General features: G+C 34.0%; 1 protein-coding gene across 12 annotated transcripts in view; it reads right to left on the bottom strand.

Annotated features, from left to right (window-relative positions):
* Positions 1–20560, bottom strand: part of LOC145256500 (soluble guanylate cyclase 88E-like) — a 957444-nt gene that overhangs the window by 196085 nt on the left and 740799 nt on the right. For 9 of the 12 annotated variants that reach the window (XM_080115458.1, XM_080115459.1, XM_080115462.1 and 6 more), the window contains one exon: positions 20375–20392. The exons of the other annotated variants lie outside the window; for them this stretch is intronic. In XM_080115458.1, the coding sequence (XP_079971584.1) occupies positions 20375–20392 (18 nt within the window). The remainder of the gene's footprint in view (positions 1–20374; positions 20393–20560) is intronic. 12 annotated transcript variants of the gene reach the window in all.

Below are 20560 nucleotides of genomic sequence, written 5' to 3'. Positions count from 1 at the left end.
TCTTGTTCTTGCTTGTTGCTGGATCCCAACATTTTGAATCGAGAGAGAGAGAGAGAGAGATAGAGAGAGAGAGAGAGAGAGAGAGAGAGAGAGAGAGAGAGACTTAGGTGTCGTACAAAGCTAAAACCCTGCAATAAAATCTTTGTACAGATACTTCCTCAGACATCTGTCTACAAAAAAAAAAAAAAAAAAAAAAGAAAAAGAAAAAAAGTCTGGTGGCGATGGAAAAGTTATGACGCGTGTAGACCTGACAGACTGAAAGCATGTAATACCGGATCTGCCATCACACACACACACACACACACACACACACACACACACACACACACACACACACACACACACACACATATATATATATATATGCATGTGTTTATATATGTCTATATGCATATGTTGCAATCATCATGTATATGTATAAGTATATAAGTGCATGTATATTTATATATGCAGATGTATGTATGTATATATATATGTATGTATATGTGTATATGTATGTATATATGTATATGTATGTGTATATATATATATGTATGTATATGTGTATGCATGTATATATATATGTATATATATGTATATGCATATGTTTGTGTGTATATATGTATGTATATGTATGTGTATGCATGCATATATATGTATGCATATGTATATGTGTATTTATATGTATGTGTGTGTATGTATATGTGTGTATGTGTATGTATGTGTACATGTGTATGTATGTGTACATGTGTATGTGTATATATGTGTATGCATATGTATGTATGTGTCTGTATGTGTGTATGTATGTATGCATATATGTATGTATGTATGTATGTATGCCTAAAACTTTTCTCAGCAGCATCGGACCGGGTCGAAACCGGTACCGTCTGAAAAGGTGATGTCTTGGTCGAATAATATGTGACAATTAGAAAAAACAGTCAATTATTTCCTATAGAAATACATGTTCTCAATGAAGGAGGGTAGCAAAAAATCGTTCCTTCGTGACAATTTAGCTAAACACGCATGTGCAAAAAACGTTCTTGTATTGAATTAGTTTAGATAGAAAAAAACGACGTTATTTTGCTGACGCGATTGTAGAGTATTTGTTATAGTGACAGCATTGTTTTCTTAAGGTTGCACGTTCCCGCCGAAATATCGGACATTTCTTTCGATTTTTAAAGTCTAAATATTTAAACATGATTATTTATGCTACTTTTTGTTCTTTTATTCTTTATTTTCCATTTTTATTTTTCCATCACGTTCGCCGTGTTTTTTTTGTTTTTCGACAAGATGGCAAGAGCACTTTACTCGTGTGTTTCACAATCCCTCAGCAGTAGATGTCTGTGCAATTGATAACCTACCACAATGTGATATCACATTCAGAATGGATCGTTTCCCTAGTCTGGATGAGGTGCAAGGCACCTGGTTTGGATGATGTTCCAGTGGAACTTCTTAAGATTGGAGGTGTGAATATTGCTAATGCTATCCTTGGTTTTGTTGAGGAAATCTGGGCAGGTGCTCCTGTTCCACAGGATTGGATTGATGGTGTGTTGATGAACCTGTTTAAAGGAAAGGGTCAGAAGAATGTTTGTGACCTCTACCGTGGGATTACGCTTTTGGAAGCTGCTAGGGAAATTATCGCACGACTTTTATTAGACATGTTACTGGAGGATGTTTGTCCTAATACTATTCCAGAGTCACAAAGTGGCTTTAGGTCTGGCAGAGGAACTATGGATATAATTTTTCAGCTCGGCAAATCCAGGAGAAAGCATTGAGCAACAGATACCGCTATATCAAGTGTTTTTGGATCCGACCAAAGCATTTCACACCGCCAACCGGGACGCTCTCTTGTTGATCTTAATGAAACTAGGGTGTCCTCCAACCTTTGTTAGAATATTCAAGGACATGAAAGCTCCAGTCTTGTTTAATAGAAAATTATCTGATGAAATCCCAGTTGACAATGATGTCAAAGAAGGTGATATTCCCGTCACTACTCTTTTCTCTATATATTTTGCTGCTTTACTTGCTCATGCGTTTCGAGATTGTGATAAGGGTGTCATGTTAAAGTTTCGAACCACAGGTCACATTTTTAATTTTAGAAGGTTTAATGCCAGAACCAATTTGCATCATGTCTTAGTGATGGAGCTACTGTATGCAGACGATGCTGTTTTTTTTTGTCGCGCACTGAAGCTGATATGCAGCATATAATGGATAGCTTTGCTGACTCCTTCACTGCGTTTGATCTGCGCATCAGTCTGTCTAAAACAAAAGTGATGTTCACTCCTGCACCGGGCCAGTCATACGTGGAGCCGAACATCATGGAGTAGTCAATTCATTTGTTTACCTTGGTAGCTTTCTGTCGAGGGATGACACTGAAACCCGCAGACGAATTCAGAAGGCATCTTTAGCTTTTGGAATATTAGAGAATAGAGTATGGTCTCATCGTGGCATAACAAGAATGGACTAGGATCTGCGTTTACAAGACCTGTATGCTAACCACACTGTTGTATTCATCAGAGACATGGACATTGCATCAAAGACACATTAATTGGCTTGAACGATTTCACCAAAATGCTTGAGACATATCTTAAACATCAAGTGGCAAGCACAAGTACCCGATACTGAAATCCTTGTGAGAGCATGTTGCCCTAGTGTTGAGACCCTTGTAATCAGATCTCACATGCTTTGTAATATTGTAGGCTGCCAAAACAATGTTTTTATGGGGAGCTTTAAATTGGCAAGCGCCCTCAACATAAGCCTAGGAAGAGGTTCAGGGACTCTAAAAAGAACAATTTGAACATCCTACAAATCGACATCGACACATGGGAACAATTTACTCTGCAAAGGCCGAAGTGCCGAAAGCTTGTACGTTGTAATGCTCTAGAGAAAAGAAAGCAGGCCCACAGCAATCTGAAACGTGAGCTTCGCAAAGGTTTAATTGATGGTCTTAACCATGACACACAGAGCTGGTAATGCGACACTTGTGAACAAGTGCTTTTTATCAAAAGCTGGCTACGTCATCCACCTTTAGTCGCACAAAACTCATGTTCAAGTCAACGTTTCACCTATTAATCCGAACCAAACAATCTATTTTATACGCAGCACCTAAGTTTGCATGCTGGTTTGAGAAGAAATGTGATTGTTCTTAGGAACACCTTTCAACCTCAAGAGGACGTCAACTAAGTGGAAATTGCTCAATTTGTATGTCACAATATTGCTCAATTTGTATGCTCCAATATTGCTCAATTTGTATGCTCCAATATTGCTCAATTTGTATGTCACAATATTGCTCAATTTGTATGCTCCAATATGTGCAAATCTGCGACGGGAGTGCAAAGTCATCTGAGATGGCATGGATGATGAGATGGGGAGAACTCAATATGATGGCGATCATCTGGAAAGATGCAACAATCATCATGTATGTATGTATTTATGTATGTATGCCTGCATAAAACGTTCGACAGAGGCGACGGATTTTCACGAGATCGGCATTGTTTTGAATATCGACTCTTTGGACAACAAATATCGAAAAAATGGCTAAAAACATTGATTCCTTCACCCTTAACTGGGCACTTCTCTACAAGGAGGGGTCGCTTTTTTCGCCGATATTATTGAAAGACATTTCCTCTTTTCGATTGACTAGCCTTAATTTAAATCTTCGCCACTTTCGGTCTAGCAATGGACGCAACGGCAAAGACGTCACGTTTTTTTTCACGTTCTTTTCCTCCTTTGCAGTACTGGTTAAAGCCTGCCTACAACAACTTTTTTTTTTGGCACAACCCTAACCACCCACACCTCCAACGCTTGGCACCCAGGCCAGTTCTTTCTAAAAAAAACAAAAAAAAAACAAAAACAACGGAGATAATACCTTGGAGTATAATTTGATGAAAACATAAGAGATACTACACTACCCTCTCCCAAATAATAATGCCTTTTATGTTGCTATCAAGTATGATGGATAGGCGAACATTTTATTTCATTCTTAAGCGACCAAAATTGCATTTTTATTTTAAAGGCGTCAATCTGACGAAAATGTTTTTTCCAACTTAAATCTAACTAAGCTCCAACCCCTGTCCCATCTCCACAATGTTGCATCTCTGTGCCTGTTTTACAAATATTTTAATGAAATATGCTCTGATGAACTCGTTGCACTTGTGCCCCCTCGACGTACATATCTTTACACACCCGCTTAGCAACAAAATCTCACCCCTTCACTGTTGAGGTCTCTAAATGCCAGAAAGCTTTCTACTCTAATAACTTTTTTTTTCTTGAACAGCTAAACTTTGGAATTCCCTTCCTACTCCCAAAACTGTATTGATATGCAGAAGTTTAAATGTAACGTAAACCAACATCTTGTTAATCTTTCCTAGGTAAGGTCTCAAATAGCAGACACTTACGCCCAAGTGGCGATTTATTTGGAGTGAACGTGAGTAAAAAAAGAAAAAAAGAAAAAAAAAAGCCTGACAGATCAGCAAGATACCATCCCAGTCTGACTTTTGAAAGAACAACACAAAAAATGCTATTTTAAACTAAAGTGTGAACGACTAAGCGATAGACGGAACTGCTAAATCAGATTTTTGGCCGATCTAAAACCAGATGAAACCATTCAATTTGCACGTCAATCAGTAAATATGCTATTCCCGTCTTTAAGTGTGACAGACCGACGAAAAGTTTATTACAGACTTGAGAGTGACGAACAAACCGACAGACAAACGTACTGGTAAGGAAGCGATACTATACATCGTTTTAACAACGAACAGCTCCATCTTCTTTCCACTGCCCTCAAAATTTGATTTTTATCTTTTAATAATTTCCAAATGAAATCTATCCTCAACCAAGCCGAACAAGAAAAAGAAACTATTTTGTTCGTCTCAATTAGACTGAAACGGTTCTCTGTGCTGAAAAAAAAAAAAAAAAAAAAAAAAAATGCATTTTTTCGTTGTTTTCATTTCTCCATTTTCTAATGAAACAAAATGGCTGATGACTAAAATATTTGCTGACTCAAGTGGCCGAGACGCAAACTGACGACTGTGCGTCTCTTCGTAATCAGAAGTCCTTAGTTGCCACGAGGGGCGAAAATGCGGAGATTTGTGTCCCTGTAAGAATGTGCAGTTTATGGACGAGCGAAAATGGGAGTTGAGCTCGAAGATAAGCGTCGCAAGTTAAACTGGGACGACAAATTAAAAAAACACAACAAAACAAGAAAATTATATGAAAATAAATCGATAACTTAAGATTTGTCTAAAACGCAAGTGTATTTATTTCTAAATCGCCGCCACACACACACACACACACACACACACACACACACACACACACACACACACACACACACTGTATATATATATATATATATATATATATATATATATATTATATATGTATATATATAATATATATATATATATATTATATATATATGTGCAAACAAACATTATTAAATATAACGGAATTATTTTGCTTTATGAGTCTTTTTTGTTTCAAATTTTCCGTATAATATTTTTCATATCAAAATCGAAAATATTAATGAAAGTTACGTAGTAATCGCGAGCGCTTTCGATTTGACTGTGAATCATCTTTAAGTGGAATTCATGGAGTGAATAGACAAATTAAAAAAAACAACAAAGAACCATAAAGCAAAGTATCTCCGTTGTATTTAATAATGTCTGTTTGAATAAAAAAAAAATGCTACCTAAATATAACAATATAACAATTACACACACACACACACACACACACACACACACACACACACACACACACACACACACACACACACACACACACACACACACATATATATATACTAGCAAAATTACCCGTCGTTTACTGGTTTCAAAAACAGCCTACAGAAAATGGACTCTGATTTATGAAAGTATGATAGGTTATGAAAAGGAAGGGTTGTAAAGAGATAGCTTCGAATTTGGGGGTATCAAAACCAAAACAAAATATGATAAAAATAAAAATAAGATAGATAAACCCCATAATTTATTATACCATACCTGTTCACACTGAAACACTTATCACAATGTTCCGTGGATCTATATTAAAAAACCTTGTTAAACTTTGTGACATATTTCCATTCTATGGAGGTCAGGCGCGAACAAACACCCAATAATTTTATTATATCATATTTCTTCAAACTGAAACATAATTATCAAAGTATACTTACGCAGATAGATATGAAAAGTCTTTAAAGTTTGTGCCTATTTCCATTTTATGGAGGCCAGGCACGAACGTAGACCCCACAATTTTATTATATCATCCCTATTTAAGTTAAAACATACTTATCAAAGTATTCTTGTTTACATATATATCAAACACACTTGTAAACGTTTTTTTTTAATTTTAAAATTTTTTATTTCCATACTTTGTGGTCCAGGCGCGAAATTTAATGAACCTCCATTCTGCCAGATCAAACATACTCATGTGTCTCCATACATTTTCTATCATTATATGTAATCAGTTTTTTAAAATATTTAACCATATAGGAGCCTATTCGTGACCACACACACACACACACACACACACACATTCAGCTTTATTATATATATATATATATATATATATATATATGTATAAGTCCATATAAACAAATTTAATAGATTAAAGGAATTTTTTGATTTTTCTCTTTGTATACCTTTAACCTGTAATTATATATATATATATATATATATATATATATATATATATATATATATATATATATATATATATATATATATATATATATATATATATATATCCAGGTATGCTTCTGGAATAGTGATTTCAAGGTTACGTGGGTTTTTTTTTGAAGCATGAAAGCAATGTTTTCTATTGTGTATTTAATCTTTTATTTTTTATATTTCAAGCAGTTCTCCGCTTTTGTTCACAAAAATGTATCGAAATGAAAAAAAAAAAAACAAAAAAAAAAAAAAAAAACCCAAACTGGAAATTTGTATTTTGGCCAGCGTTCATTTCTTTCAACAATGTTCGAAAGAGTTCACGTGAATTATTTTTAAGGTTTGTGGAAGAAGAATGTTGAATTTTATATTTTTTTATTTTTAAAAAATTTCTCAACGCATTAGCGTTCATTTCAACCGGCAAAAACACAAGACGCAATTGATTTCAATAGGAATAATAAATAATTAGGAACTGAAACAAATGTGTTGAAAGGTAAAAATAATATTATTAATAGTTCCTATTATTATAATAATAATAAAAATAATAATAATAATAATGATAATAATGATAATAATGATAATGATAATAATAATAATATTAATAATAATAATAATAATAATAATATTAATAATAATAATAATAATAATAATAATATTAATAATAATAATAATAATAAAAATAATAATAATAAATATTATTATCGTTCCTATTTACTTGCCTCTCAACAGTATATATATATATATATATATATATATATATATATATATATATATATATATATATATATATATATATATATATATAAGTGAAATTGTCTGTGTGTGTGTATTACCAAACTAGTCTGTCAATTCTCAGTCTACAGACTCGGGATTTGACATAAGGAGGATTGCGATTTAAGAAAATCTTTTTAATCAGTTGTCGGCCAGAAATTTGGTTGTCTAGGGGTCAATATTCAACGATTTGACCTTTGGAAAGTCCAATAAACCCCACCATAATTTTAGGCCTAAATCCTTGAAATTTTTGATGTAGGCTACTGGGACATAGACCAAACTTTTTAATTCGATTTGAGACCAAAACAATAAATGTTAAGGGGTAAAAATTGGGGTCAAATATTTGACCATTTTTAGCCAATTTTTGGTTGAAACATTTGAATTTTTACATAAAGTGTATTCAGACATAGGACATATTTAATCTGTTTTTGGCCGAAAATTTAGTTGCCAAGGAGTCAAGCTTCAAAAGATTTGACCTTTGCGGTCTCTAGCAAACTATTAAGCTAATTTTGGGTCTGAAAATTGTAAATTTTACATAACGGGTATTCAGACATGCAGCAAGCTATTTAATCAGTTTTGGGGCGAGAATTTGGCTGCCAAGAGGTCAAAGCTGAAAAAGTGGACCTTTGCAGACTCTACCAAACTACTTCACCAATTTTGAAACACTTGGAATTTTTGATGTAGGGTACCTGGATATAAGTCAAACTGTTTAATATATATATACATATGAACAGCACATAAAGCCCAAGCAAAGCCGGACTGAACTGCTAGTATATATATAAAAGTTAAATTAAAGTGTGTGTGTGTGTGTGTGTGTGTGTGTCGGTGTGTGTACATTTGCCTACCAAATTGCTCTGTCAATTTTCAGTTTACTGACTCGAGATTTCACATAGGGGGTATTGAGTTTAAAAAAATCTTTTTAATCGGTTTTCGGCCAGTAATTTGTGGGTAGAGTTCGACGATTTGATATTCAAAAACTTTACCAAAACTCCTCGGCCAATTTTGGGTTTAAACACTTAAAATTTTAGATGTAAGTTACTTGGACATGGATCAATAAATGTTGAGGGGTCAAGATTGGGTTCAAATTAAAAAAAAAAATTGACCTTTGCGGTCTCTACCAAATTATTTAGCCAATATTAGGTCTAAATATTTGAAATGTTACATAATGTGTATTTAGACATAGGACAAGCTTTTTAATTGGTTTTAACTGAAAAATTGGCTGCCAAGCGGTCAAAGTTCAAAAGATTTGACCTTTGCGGTCTCTAGAAAACTATTCAGCCAATTTTTGGTCTTAATATTTGAAATTTTGTATAAACGGCATGCTGCAAGCTTTTTAATCAGTTTTTTGGGCGAGAATTGAACTGCCATAGGTTAAAGTTGAAAGAGTGGACCTTTGAAGACTCTACCAAACTCCTCCGCCAATTTTTGGTCTAAACACTTGAAATTCTAGATATAGGTTAACTGGACATAAATCAAACTTCTTTTATATATATATATATATATATATATATATATATATATATATATATATATATATATATATATATATATATATATATATATATATATAAAGGTGAACGTGTGTGTGTGTGTGTGTGTACATTTCCCTACACAATAACTCTGTCAATTTTAAGCCTACAGACTCGAAATTTGATATACAGGGTACTGAGATTTGGAAAAATCGATGTGATTAGTTTTCGGACAGAAATTTGGCGATTAAGGGGTCAAAGTTCAACGATTTGACCTTTCAGAACTTTACCAAACCCCTCCGACAATTTTCGGTCTAAACACTTGAAAATTTAGATATAGGTTCCTTTGACATGGATCTAACTTAACTTGATTTGAGCCCTATGCAATAAATTTTAAGGGGTCATAATAGGGGTCAAAGTTAAAAAAATTGACCGTTTTTTTTTGCTCAACATACACCTCCAAAAACACCCGGGCAACGCCGGTCACCTATGCTAGTATATCTATAAAAGGGAACGTGTCTGTGTGTGTGCCTGCGTGTGTGTTTGTGTGTGTATATTTTCCTACGCAATAACTTTGTCAATTTTAAGCCTACAGACTCGAAATTTGATATACAGTGCACTGAGATCTGTGAAAATCTGCGTAATTCATTTTTGGACCAGAAATTTGGCGATTAAGGGGTCAAAGTTCAACGATTTGACCTTTCAGAACTCTACCAAACTCCTCCGACAATTTTGGGTCTAGACACTTTAAATTTTAGATATAGGTTCCTTGGACATGGATCTAACTTGATAACTTGATTTGAGCAACAAACAATAAATTTTAAGGGATCATAATAAGGGTCAAAGTTAAATAAATTTTGACCTAGCGGTTTCTACCAAATCACTCAGACACTTTCTGGTCTAAGCATTTGAAATTTTACATAAAGGGTATTCAGAGATAGGACAAGCTTTTTAATCGGTTTGAGTCGAAATTTTTTAGTTAACATGTACGAATGTCGTTACCATGTATACATGTATGTATGTATGTATGTATGTATGTATGTTTGCATGTGTGCCTAAAACTTTCGACTGACACGACGAATTTTACCAAGATCAGTATCGTTTTGAAGTCCGACCTTTCAGACGACAAATATTGTAAAAATTGGCTAAAAACATTAATATCTTCACCTTCGACTGGCCACTTTTCTACAGGGGGGTCGCTTTTTCGCCGATATTTTTGAAAATCATTCTCTCCTTTCTATTGTCTAGCTTTAATTAAACCTACGTCACTTTCTGTTTGGCGGTGGTCGTAACGAATAAGACGTCAGGTTTTTTTCTCCGTTCTTTTCGTCCTTCGCGGTACGGGTTCGAGCCTAACCTTCTACTACCAATTAAAAATTTTTTTTTTTTGCTCAACACACACATCCAAACACCAGGGCAACGCCGGGCTGAAATTCTAGTATAATATAAAGCTGAATGTGTGTGTGTGTGTGTGTGTGTGTGTGTGTGGTCACGAATAGGCTCCTATATGGTTGACTATTTTAAAAAACTGATTACATATAATGATAGAAGATGTATCGAGACACAGGAGTGGGTATGTTTGATCTGGCAGAACAATGGTTCATTAAAATTGTGGGGTCTGCGTTCGCGCTTGGTCCACAAAGTATGGAAATAAAAAATTTCAAAATTAAAAAAAAACGTTTACGCGTGTTTTTGATATAGATGTACATAATAATACTTTGATAAGTATGGTTTAACTTAAATAAGGATAAAATTGTGGGGTTTGCGTTCGCGCCTGGCCTCCATAGAATGGAAATAGGCACAAACTTTAATAAAGACTTTTCATATCTATCTGCGTAAGTATACTTTGATAATTATGTTTCATTTTGAAGGAATATGGTATAATCAAATTATGGGGTGTTCGTTCGCGTTTGACCTCTATAGAATGGAAATATGTCATAAAGTTTAACAAGGTTTTTTAATGTAGATCCACAGAATATTGTGATAAGTGTTTCAGTGTGAACAGGTATGGTATAATAAATTATGGGGTTTATCTATTTTATTTCTACTTCCATCATATTTTGCTTTGGTTTTGATACCCCCGAATTTGAAGCTATCTCTTTACATCCCTTCCTTTTCATAACCTATCATACTTTCATAAATCAGAGTCCATTTTCTGTAGGCTGTTTTTGAAACCAGTAAACGACGGGTACTTTTGCTAGTATATATATATATATATATATATATATATATATATATATATATATATATATATATATATATTTTTTTTCAGAATGTGAGAGATTGTATATAATAAATTCCACAGCCAAACAACGTCGCAGCCCACAAGTGTCATGACATGTAAAGAACCGGAAGTCCAAGACTCGAGTTTCGCCCTCATTTGGGCTCATCAGTTAGACACATCCGAACTCAGGATTCGAAACGCTTGGTTAGTATTGCTGGATGGCATCGTCCTTTCGAGTTAAAACTCCTACTTGTGAAACATCAGCTTGAGGTTATTAGCTGGTTGGATGACCGCGTCCCTTGTTGAGACGAAGTAGGTTCATTTCACAGTCGGATTTCGGCGCGGTTTGCTTGATCTGTGTTGGTTAATTGAAATTCTTGTGTGCAGGGCGTTTGCTCAGTTGATAGAGTGCTTGCGTTTGCTCAGTTGATAGAGTGCTTTATTATATATATATATATATATATATATATATATATATATATATATATATATATATATGAATAGTATATAAGGCCCGAGCAAAGCCGGCCGGAACTGCTAGTATATCTCTAAAAAAGTTATATTGTCTGTGTGTCTGTGTGTATATTTGCCTACCAAATTACTCTGCTAATTTTTAGTCTACAGACTCGAAATTTGATATAAGGGTATTGAGATTTGGGAAAATCTTTTAAATCGGTTTTCGTCCAGTAATTTGTCTGTCAAAGGGTCAAATTTCAACGATTTAATCTTTGAAAACTCTACCAAACTCTTCTGCCAATTTGAATCAAACTTTTTAATATGATTTGAGCTTAAAAAAATAAATGTTAAGGGGTCAAAATTGGGATCAAAGTTTAAATAATTGACCTCTGCGTGTCCAAATTACTCAGTCAATTTTTAGTCAAAACATTTAAAATTTTGCATAAAGTGTATTCAGACAAGCTTTTTAATTTGTTTTGGCCGAAAACTTGGCTGCCAAGGAGTCACACTTCAAAATATTTGACTTTTGCGGTCTCTAGCAAACTATTCAGCCACTTTTGGGTCTAAACATTTGAAATTTTATATAAAGTGCAGGCCGCAAAATTTTTAATCAGTTTCTGGGTGAGAATTAAGCTGTAAAGCGGTCAAAGTTAAAAGAGCTGACCTTTTGCGGACTCTACCAAAACTTATTCGCCAAATTTGTGTCTAAACAATTGAAATTTTAGATGTAGGTGTCCTGGACACGAGTCAAACTTTTTAATATATATATATATATATATATATATATATATATATATATATATATATATATATATATATATGCACATAAAATCATGAACAGAACATAGATCCCGAGCAAAGCCAGGCTGAACTGCAAGTGTGTATATATATATATATATATATATATATATATATATATATATATATATATATATATATATATATACTGTGTGGTAATTGTGGGAGAGAAGCCCAGCAACTAAAGAAAAATTTAATACAATAGCATAATATTTATTTTAAAATTTTATAGAAATCAGAAAAACATAGATACCCTCAGTTTCAAATCCGACATAAAAGCACCAGTTTATTGTCGCAAGATACCGAATTCTTTTCAGAGTCTGTTTGTATCCGTTCTCCCCAACTGACCGTTGTTTTCGATTCGAAAAAAAAAAAAAACAAAAAAAAAAAACACAAAACAAAACAACATTAGTTTCCATTTCTAATGATAGCTGACATAAATAAAGGTTAGAAAGAATTTGATATTTTTCGAGCATAAACTAGTCCCCTTATATCGGATTTGAAACGATGTTTTTTTGGCTTTCTGTAATATATATATATATATATATATATATATATATATATATATATATATATATATATATATCTTGAGATCACTGAAGTTAAGGAACGATGAGTCTGACTGATACCAAATGGGTGACATATAGCGCCTAGTGTCCCAAATGGTCACCGATCTCGTACTGGTCAGAATTATCGTTGCTTAATCAATCACGCTGACACACTCGCTCTCTATATCACCAAATATATATATATATATATATATATATATATATATATATATATATATATATATATATATGTGAGAAATTCGCTATTCTAAATTTTAAAAACCCCATGGACCGAAATAGCACGTATTTTACCCTAGGATAACAACATGTAAAAAACATAAATAATAATCATAACAACGACATCAACAACAACAATATTAATAAATTAATTAATTAATAATAAAAAACAAATAAACTAGTCTAATATAAAATAAAATGAAGCGAAAAACAGATCAAATCTAGTTCCGAACACAAAGAAAAGAGAAACGCATACCTGCTAAAAGCGAATAAGAAAAGAGAAACGCACACCTGCTAAAAGCGAACAAAGAAAGATTTGTTTTAGAGGTCAAGTGAATCTCTACTTGTTAAACGTGCGCCCATTGGCTACGGTACATGGGTGTGTGAATAACAAAGAATCTGATTGGCTGACTAGCAAACCTACTACCACGTGTATCTATTAAAACATGAAGTAACATCGATTCCATGCAAAAGCCTTACGAATTCTCACGTGGGTGAAACGTGGAAAATTCTGTAGAAGCTCAATTGCTATATATATTTTCCAAACTTACTATATATATATATATATATATATATATATATATATATATATATATATATATATATATATATATATATATACTAGCCGGGATACTTGACGTTGCCCGGAATTGAATGATGATTAACGAATGTTTTATATTCCATATTTTTATTGTCATGGGATAAGCTTCACATGCCTCTCCACAATAACTTAATCCACAAGATATTGTAGGCAACATTGCACTGTAGAGAACTTAATGTTGATTTTATATATATTTTTATCTGTAACGGCTTGAATTAAAGTTTAAAATGCAAAAGTCAAGTATTATGCTTCAATTGTGCTTTAAACAGAAATATTCATTTCGAACGCGCCCTTGTCATATCAAAGGCCCCACTGTTGGCTTATCGCTGTTAATAAAACATTGCCGATCAGCACTCAGTATCTACTCTCTAAATTAAACCTTTTCCTCATCATAATAGAGTTCTGTCAAAGTGAAAGAGCTATGTCGTCTGACATTGTTACGCATTGTAAACAGATTGCAGACCAAATGATAGAGTTCTGTTAAAAATCCTGGAGAGTCGGCATCAAAATCCGTTGAATAGAAAATCAATAAAGTGAAAGTGTTAGCTAATCAAGGTCGGCTGGATGAATGAATTGGAAAAAGAAGAGAGTTAGAATGATTCGTCCTGGTTATTGAACTCGTTTTCCCGTAAACAGACGCCATCAAACAAGAAGGCAAATCAATTGTCGAATAGGTCACAGCGAATTACAAAACATGGGCTTGTATTGAGTTGAGAGCAGTTTCTTTTGTTTTGTCGACAGAGAGAACGAATTCTAGCAATGTGTTATAAACCAATACTCAAAACCCACCAATCCCCTCCCGCCAGTCACCACAAATATCCATAATAAAGCTTGTTCGTATTTTTTATAAATCAAAGTGCCCTTATTCTTCTTAAAGAAATAATATAACATTCTATCGTCCTTTGTTTGTTCTGAATCAAATCTTTCCCAACTTCGTATGCAATCGCTAAGCGTCGCTGTTCTGTGTCGGGGCAAAATCCTGCAACCCTACAAGTTAAAGAATAGCTGCGACTAAGGATAGACTTCATGCAGACCGAACAATCCTTCGTTTTACAATGGAATCACCACTTATTAAGGCGCGAAGGATACTCGAGGATAAGGCTTAATGAGTGTACGGTGGTCACCGGGACAACAGCGTAATAAGAGTCAGTAGTGGAAATACGATAAAATTGGATTATTTAGGGGGACGGCTCAACAGAGACTTGTTTACATTGGACTTGAAGACGACCATATTGTACTCAGCTTGAAAGCAGGAATGGAATTGACGTTTAGATTTAGGCATAGATAACAAGTGGGGGAAATTGTTGCTAGTCGTTGTAGATGTACGCGCGTTTTTAGTGAAAGTTTGGCAAGAGGGAACATGAAGCTCAGACGAGCACTTGAAAATAATGATAGTTCAGAAACAGACTCGCAACGTCTCTTCTGTGGGGAAAGAGGTTGCAGTGAAGAGAAAAGAGCATCACCTATTAGGTTTCGAAGCTAGTTTAGGACTCTGTTAAGGCAAAATATGTGCTCTGAGCAGCTCCAACCCATATATGGCAACAGTACTCCATATCTGGCTCTTATGCAGGTAGAGGATAGCGCTAGGAGTTAGATACCATCTAGAGCGGCAAAATGACGCAACCATTTTTCTGGCGACCTTGGCAACAGATTTAATGTAAGTTGTCTATTTCAGGTCAGGAGTGCAGGTCATACCCAGAAGCTTGTCAAAACTAGAAGTTTCCTTTAGACGAGAGCCATTCATATCAATTATTGCCAAGTGGGGATCAAAGCGTTTATGGTGAAAAGATAAAAGATTGGTTTTGCATTGAAATTCACCATTTTTAACCCCATTGAACCGCATGCTGATGAGAGAAAGAGAGAGAGAGAGAGATCGAGAGAGAGATCTTGGCTGTTGTTGACCTTTGAAGTGTTGCCATAGATCGTAGTGTCATCTGAATATATGTCAACGAATAAACTTAGAATCTGATTTGAGAAACATTGATGGAAATAACGAACTTCGGACCTCTGCCCATCGACGACTATCGGATAGAAAAGCTTAAGTGGTTGAGAAGACATAAACCCTATCATATTGATATGTCAAGAGTTATTGCTCTTGAGGAGAAACTCCCGTCGGTAGATTCACGAATCCTATGTGATATTACAGTCAATACACCAGCTGTAGATCTCGCAGAACGGAAACCATATTGTTCGTCACTGAGTAGATGTTTTTTTACTGAAGCGGTTGGCAATTTCTCTATTAAACATGGATTTAAGCAAATTACTCATGACACACAGAAATCTAATTGGTCTGTACTGAGATGCAGAAGACCCAGAGTGGGTGCTAGTTCAGGGTGCAGCTTTTTGAGTACTATAACTGTAATATAGTTAGGACCAATTACTTTGCTGGCATCAAGGTTCTTGATGAGTGTGGCAATATCGCAAACAGATATGTGGATATCACTCAGATTATTTTCGGTCTTGGAAGGAAATTCGGGAGATAGGAGACCCTGATCGTATAGGGCTGAGTTCTTGGTAAAGAGTTTGGCTTTGTCAAATGCTGACAAAATCACCTCATGTCCGTTGATAATGGTCGGAATAGAGGAGATGCATCTATTTATGACCTTATTTGTTATTCACTAAAACTCATGGGAATCAAGCCTTTGTTCTACTTTGGACTTGATGGACTGAGCATACGAGACTCTCGTGTTTTCTATAATAATTTTTGCAGCGATTGTTGGCAGTTCAAAAGGCGATTTTAGTTTCCAAACATATTTTACATTTAAAGCAATTGGAGTAGTGTTTCTGCGTGCAATGGCGGCAGCACAATCAGAGGTGTATCAAGGCTGGCTGTTCGGTTTCCTGAGACACGATCTTTGTAAGCTTCGTGCAGAAGTTCGACTAACTTAGCAAACAAACAAAAAGACTAAAAAAAAAACAAAAAAAAAAAACAAAAAACAGACAAAGAAAGCATCATCATCAAAGGAAGTCTTTCCCAACAAATCAACACCGAAATAAAACCTTTATGTTTAGCACATGTGGAAATAAAATGGTGTTTTATGGCAAAAGAAATGTGATGAGTGCAGATGTGAACTGGTGTGCTTGTCCGTGTAATACACACGCGTACACACATGCACACACGCACGCGTATACGCACGAACATGTACGCACACACGTACGCGCACACACACATACACACACACGCGCGCGCACATGCACGCACGCACGCACACGTATACACCCAAGTACGAAGTCGAAAGCAAAAGAAAATGGTGTTAGTGTGTTAAATAATTGAGGGTATGAAACTAAAAAAAATGATATCAGTGTTTACGGCATGAAATGTGTGTGTGTGAAATAGATAGATAAATAGATAGATAGATAGATAGAGAGAGAGAGAGGGAGAGAGAGAGTGTGTGTTAAATATGAATGTGAATGTGAAAATTAGTGAGTGAGGAACAACGACAGAGAGAGAAAGAGAGAAAGAAAGGGAGAGAAGAGGAAAAGAGCCGAAGAGATGAGAGAGAGAGAGAGAGAGAGAGAGAGAGAGAGAGAGAGAAGGGAGGGGGGATATGGAGTCAGAGAGATGGAGGAATAACGCCAGAAATGATTTCAAGGTTCATAGGGATAAATTTGATTGTGTGTGTATGCGTGTGCGTGTGAGTATGAGTGTGTGTGTGTGTGTGTGTGTGTATGTGTAAGATAGACAGACAGATAGATAGATAGATAGATAGATAGATAAATAGATAGAGAATGTTAAATGTGAATGTGAAATTAGTGAGTGAGAGATAACGACAGAGAGAGAGAGAGAGAGAGAACGAGAGAGAAAGAAAAACAGAAGGAAAAGAAATGAGAGAAAGAGAGAGAGAGGGAGGGAGAGAGAGAGGGAACGAGAGAGAGAGAGAGAGAGAGAGAGAGAGAGAGGCAAAGAGATATAGAGGAATAACGCCAGAAATGATTTGAAGGTTCATAGCGATAAATGTGATTGCGTGTGTGTGCGCGCACGTGTGTGTGTGTGTGTGTGCGCGCGTGTGTGTTGTGTGCTAAATATAATTAGACATAGTTATGACCATCATAAAGGTGGAATTTTCTGGATCCTATAGCAACTAAAAGCAGTAAAAACTTGTAAAATAAAATTGGTTCATTAAAAATTTTGCAGTATTCTCAAGAAGAAAGAATATTAAAAGGTCTTATATTGTTTTTACTCTTCGTAAAACCGGTGAATTTTCAAAAAATCCACCAAAAATCTAAATACGTGCTAAAAATGGAACCCAACGCTACATATTTTGACCTAAACAATAGAAACAACACGATATTTAAAATTCCTTCAAAACTCAAATAATTGATCAATTTCGGTAATTTTTTACGGACTAATTTTAAACAGCTGAACTCTATATAAAATGAAATAAAATATAAAAAAATATCTCATCTTCTCCCTCCCCACGATCTTATCAGAATTTTTTTTTTTTTTTTTTTGGGGGGGGGGTTAAGTCTTATTTTTTACATATTCAAATATACTGGAATGATGAAATAAAATATATTTAATCTTAGGTCACAAACGTTGCCGATTTATAAAATTTTTATCGATTTTTCAGAAAAAATATAAAATAAAATATAACAAAATTATTTATGTTTTACGAATTGAAAAAAAATTATTATTTACATTTGAGAGTTTTATCTGTGCAATTAAAACTATTTCCGAAATTATTTCTTATTTTTTTTAATGATTGAATTTTTCAAGGGCCGTGAAAAAAAAAATTGGGAGATTCGGTCAAAACTTATGAATAAAACAGAAATCTTACTGTTAATGATTATGTTTATTTTTTTTTAATCGATGCCGTTTTTGACTAGTGGATGATTAAAAATATATTTAGAAATCGATAGTGAATAATTCTTTTTCTACGGAAGGCCAATTTCCAATAAAGTTAATTTAAGAATTTAGTTAAGAATAAAAAAAGCTTAGTTTTAGGAATTAAAAATTGATATTTTCTAGAATGAAGAAGTATTTAATAAAAATAATTCAAATATTACCTTTTGGGACTACAAATTACGATACTGAAAATTAATATTAAAGGAAACACTGTCAGTTAAAGGGTTCCATATCAAACCGGAAGTTAATTGTTTTAGGTGTAGTCTAGTTAAAATATAAATTTTTTCTGGATATCCTATCTATATAAGTCTTTTTTATAATATTTCAATCCAAAGGTAAGACTTTTACTGTAATATTTCACTTGAATAATGATTGAAAAAACGTTCACAAGATATAATGTATACTTGTACTAAGTTTGTTTTCTATATTTTTAATGTTTTGTATTTCTGCGACGCTATTGTAAATTGTTCATTTTGTTGTTTTAGCTAATTTTTAACATTCAAATGAATTTCGTCCATTTTATTCAGTATAAAACAAAGAATGTTTAAATGTGATTTAATTGGTAAAAACCTTCAATATAGAGTAAAAATTACGATGAATTAATTTCATTTTATTAGTTTTTACTTGTATTTTTTGTTATGGGTGCCGATAATTAGTGTCATACTAAGTTATATATATTATATATATATATATATATATATATATATATATATATATATATATATATATATATATATATATACAGGGTGTCCACAGAGTCTGGCTACATTATGTAGCCAGAATTTGTGGAAGCATCCTGTAGATTATGTAGCCAGACTTTGTGGACACCCTGTATATATATATATATGTACACACACACACACACACACACACACACACACACACACACACACACACACACACACACACACACACACGTGTGTGAGTGTATATATATATATATATATATATATATATATTCAGGGTGGCCACAAAGTCTGGCTACATTATGTAGGACACCCTATATATATATATATATATATATATATATATATATAGATAGATAGATAGATAGATAGATAGATAGAGAAGATAGCAAGAAGGAGAAGGATAAGAACAGATAAGACCACAAATGGTGCCAATGAGAGAGTATCTGTGTGTGTGAGAGAGTGAGAGAGAGAGTGTGAGAGAGACATAGTGATATTAGAAATGATCGCAGTGTTCAGAATGTTAAATGTGAATGTAAAAATTGGTGAATGAGAGAGAGAGAGAGAGCGCGCGAGAGAGAGAGAGAGGGAGCGAGAGAGAGAGAGAGAAAGGAAGAGAGAAGAAAAGAGAAAAAGTGAGATGGAGAGAGAGAAAGAATGTGTGTGCGTGTCAAGGATAGATACACAGAGAGTATATTTATAGAGAGAGAGAGAGACAGAAAAAGAGAGACAGAGAGTGAGTGTGTGTGGTGAAGATAGATACATATATAGATAGTGTGTGTGTGTGTGTGTGTGCTAAATATAGGTGGATAGATAGAAAGTGAGTGTGTGCTTTATAGATAGATATGTAGATAGAGAGAGTGAGTGAGTGTGTGTTAAAGATACACACACACACACGCACACACACACACACACACACACACACACACACACACACACATATATATATATGTATATATATATATATATAGAGAGAGAGAGAGAGAGGGAAGGGGACCACAAATGATCCCAACGTTAAGACGGTGAAAGAAAGTAGCAGGAAAAGATAAATAAATAAGCGCGAAGAGTATGTATATAAGACGACGATGACTTACCATTTCTGTTAATGGCATCTGTTTGAATATTATGAAATGAAATAACGTTAATCATTACCTGACAAACATTCAATTCATCGCAAATAAAAACGGAAACCCTAACACTCATATATATAATATATATATATATATATATATATATATATATATATATATATATATATATATATATATTATGTTATATCG

The sequence above is a fragment of the Euprymna scolopes genome, chromosome 32, assembly GCF_053919585.1.
Source record: "Euprymna scolopes isolate OS-2025 chromosome 32, ASM5391958v1, whole genome shotgun sequence".
In the NCBI taxonomy this organism is placed as follows: Eukaryota; Metazoa; Mollusca; class Cephalopoda; order Sepiida; family Sepiolidae; genus Euprymna; species Euprymna scolopes.
Note: the sequence above shows the minus strand (reverse complement) of the source record. Positions and strands in the feature narration are given on the sequence as shown.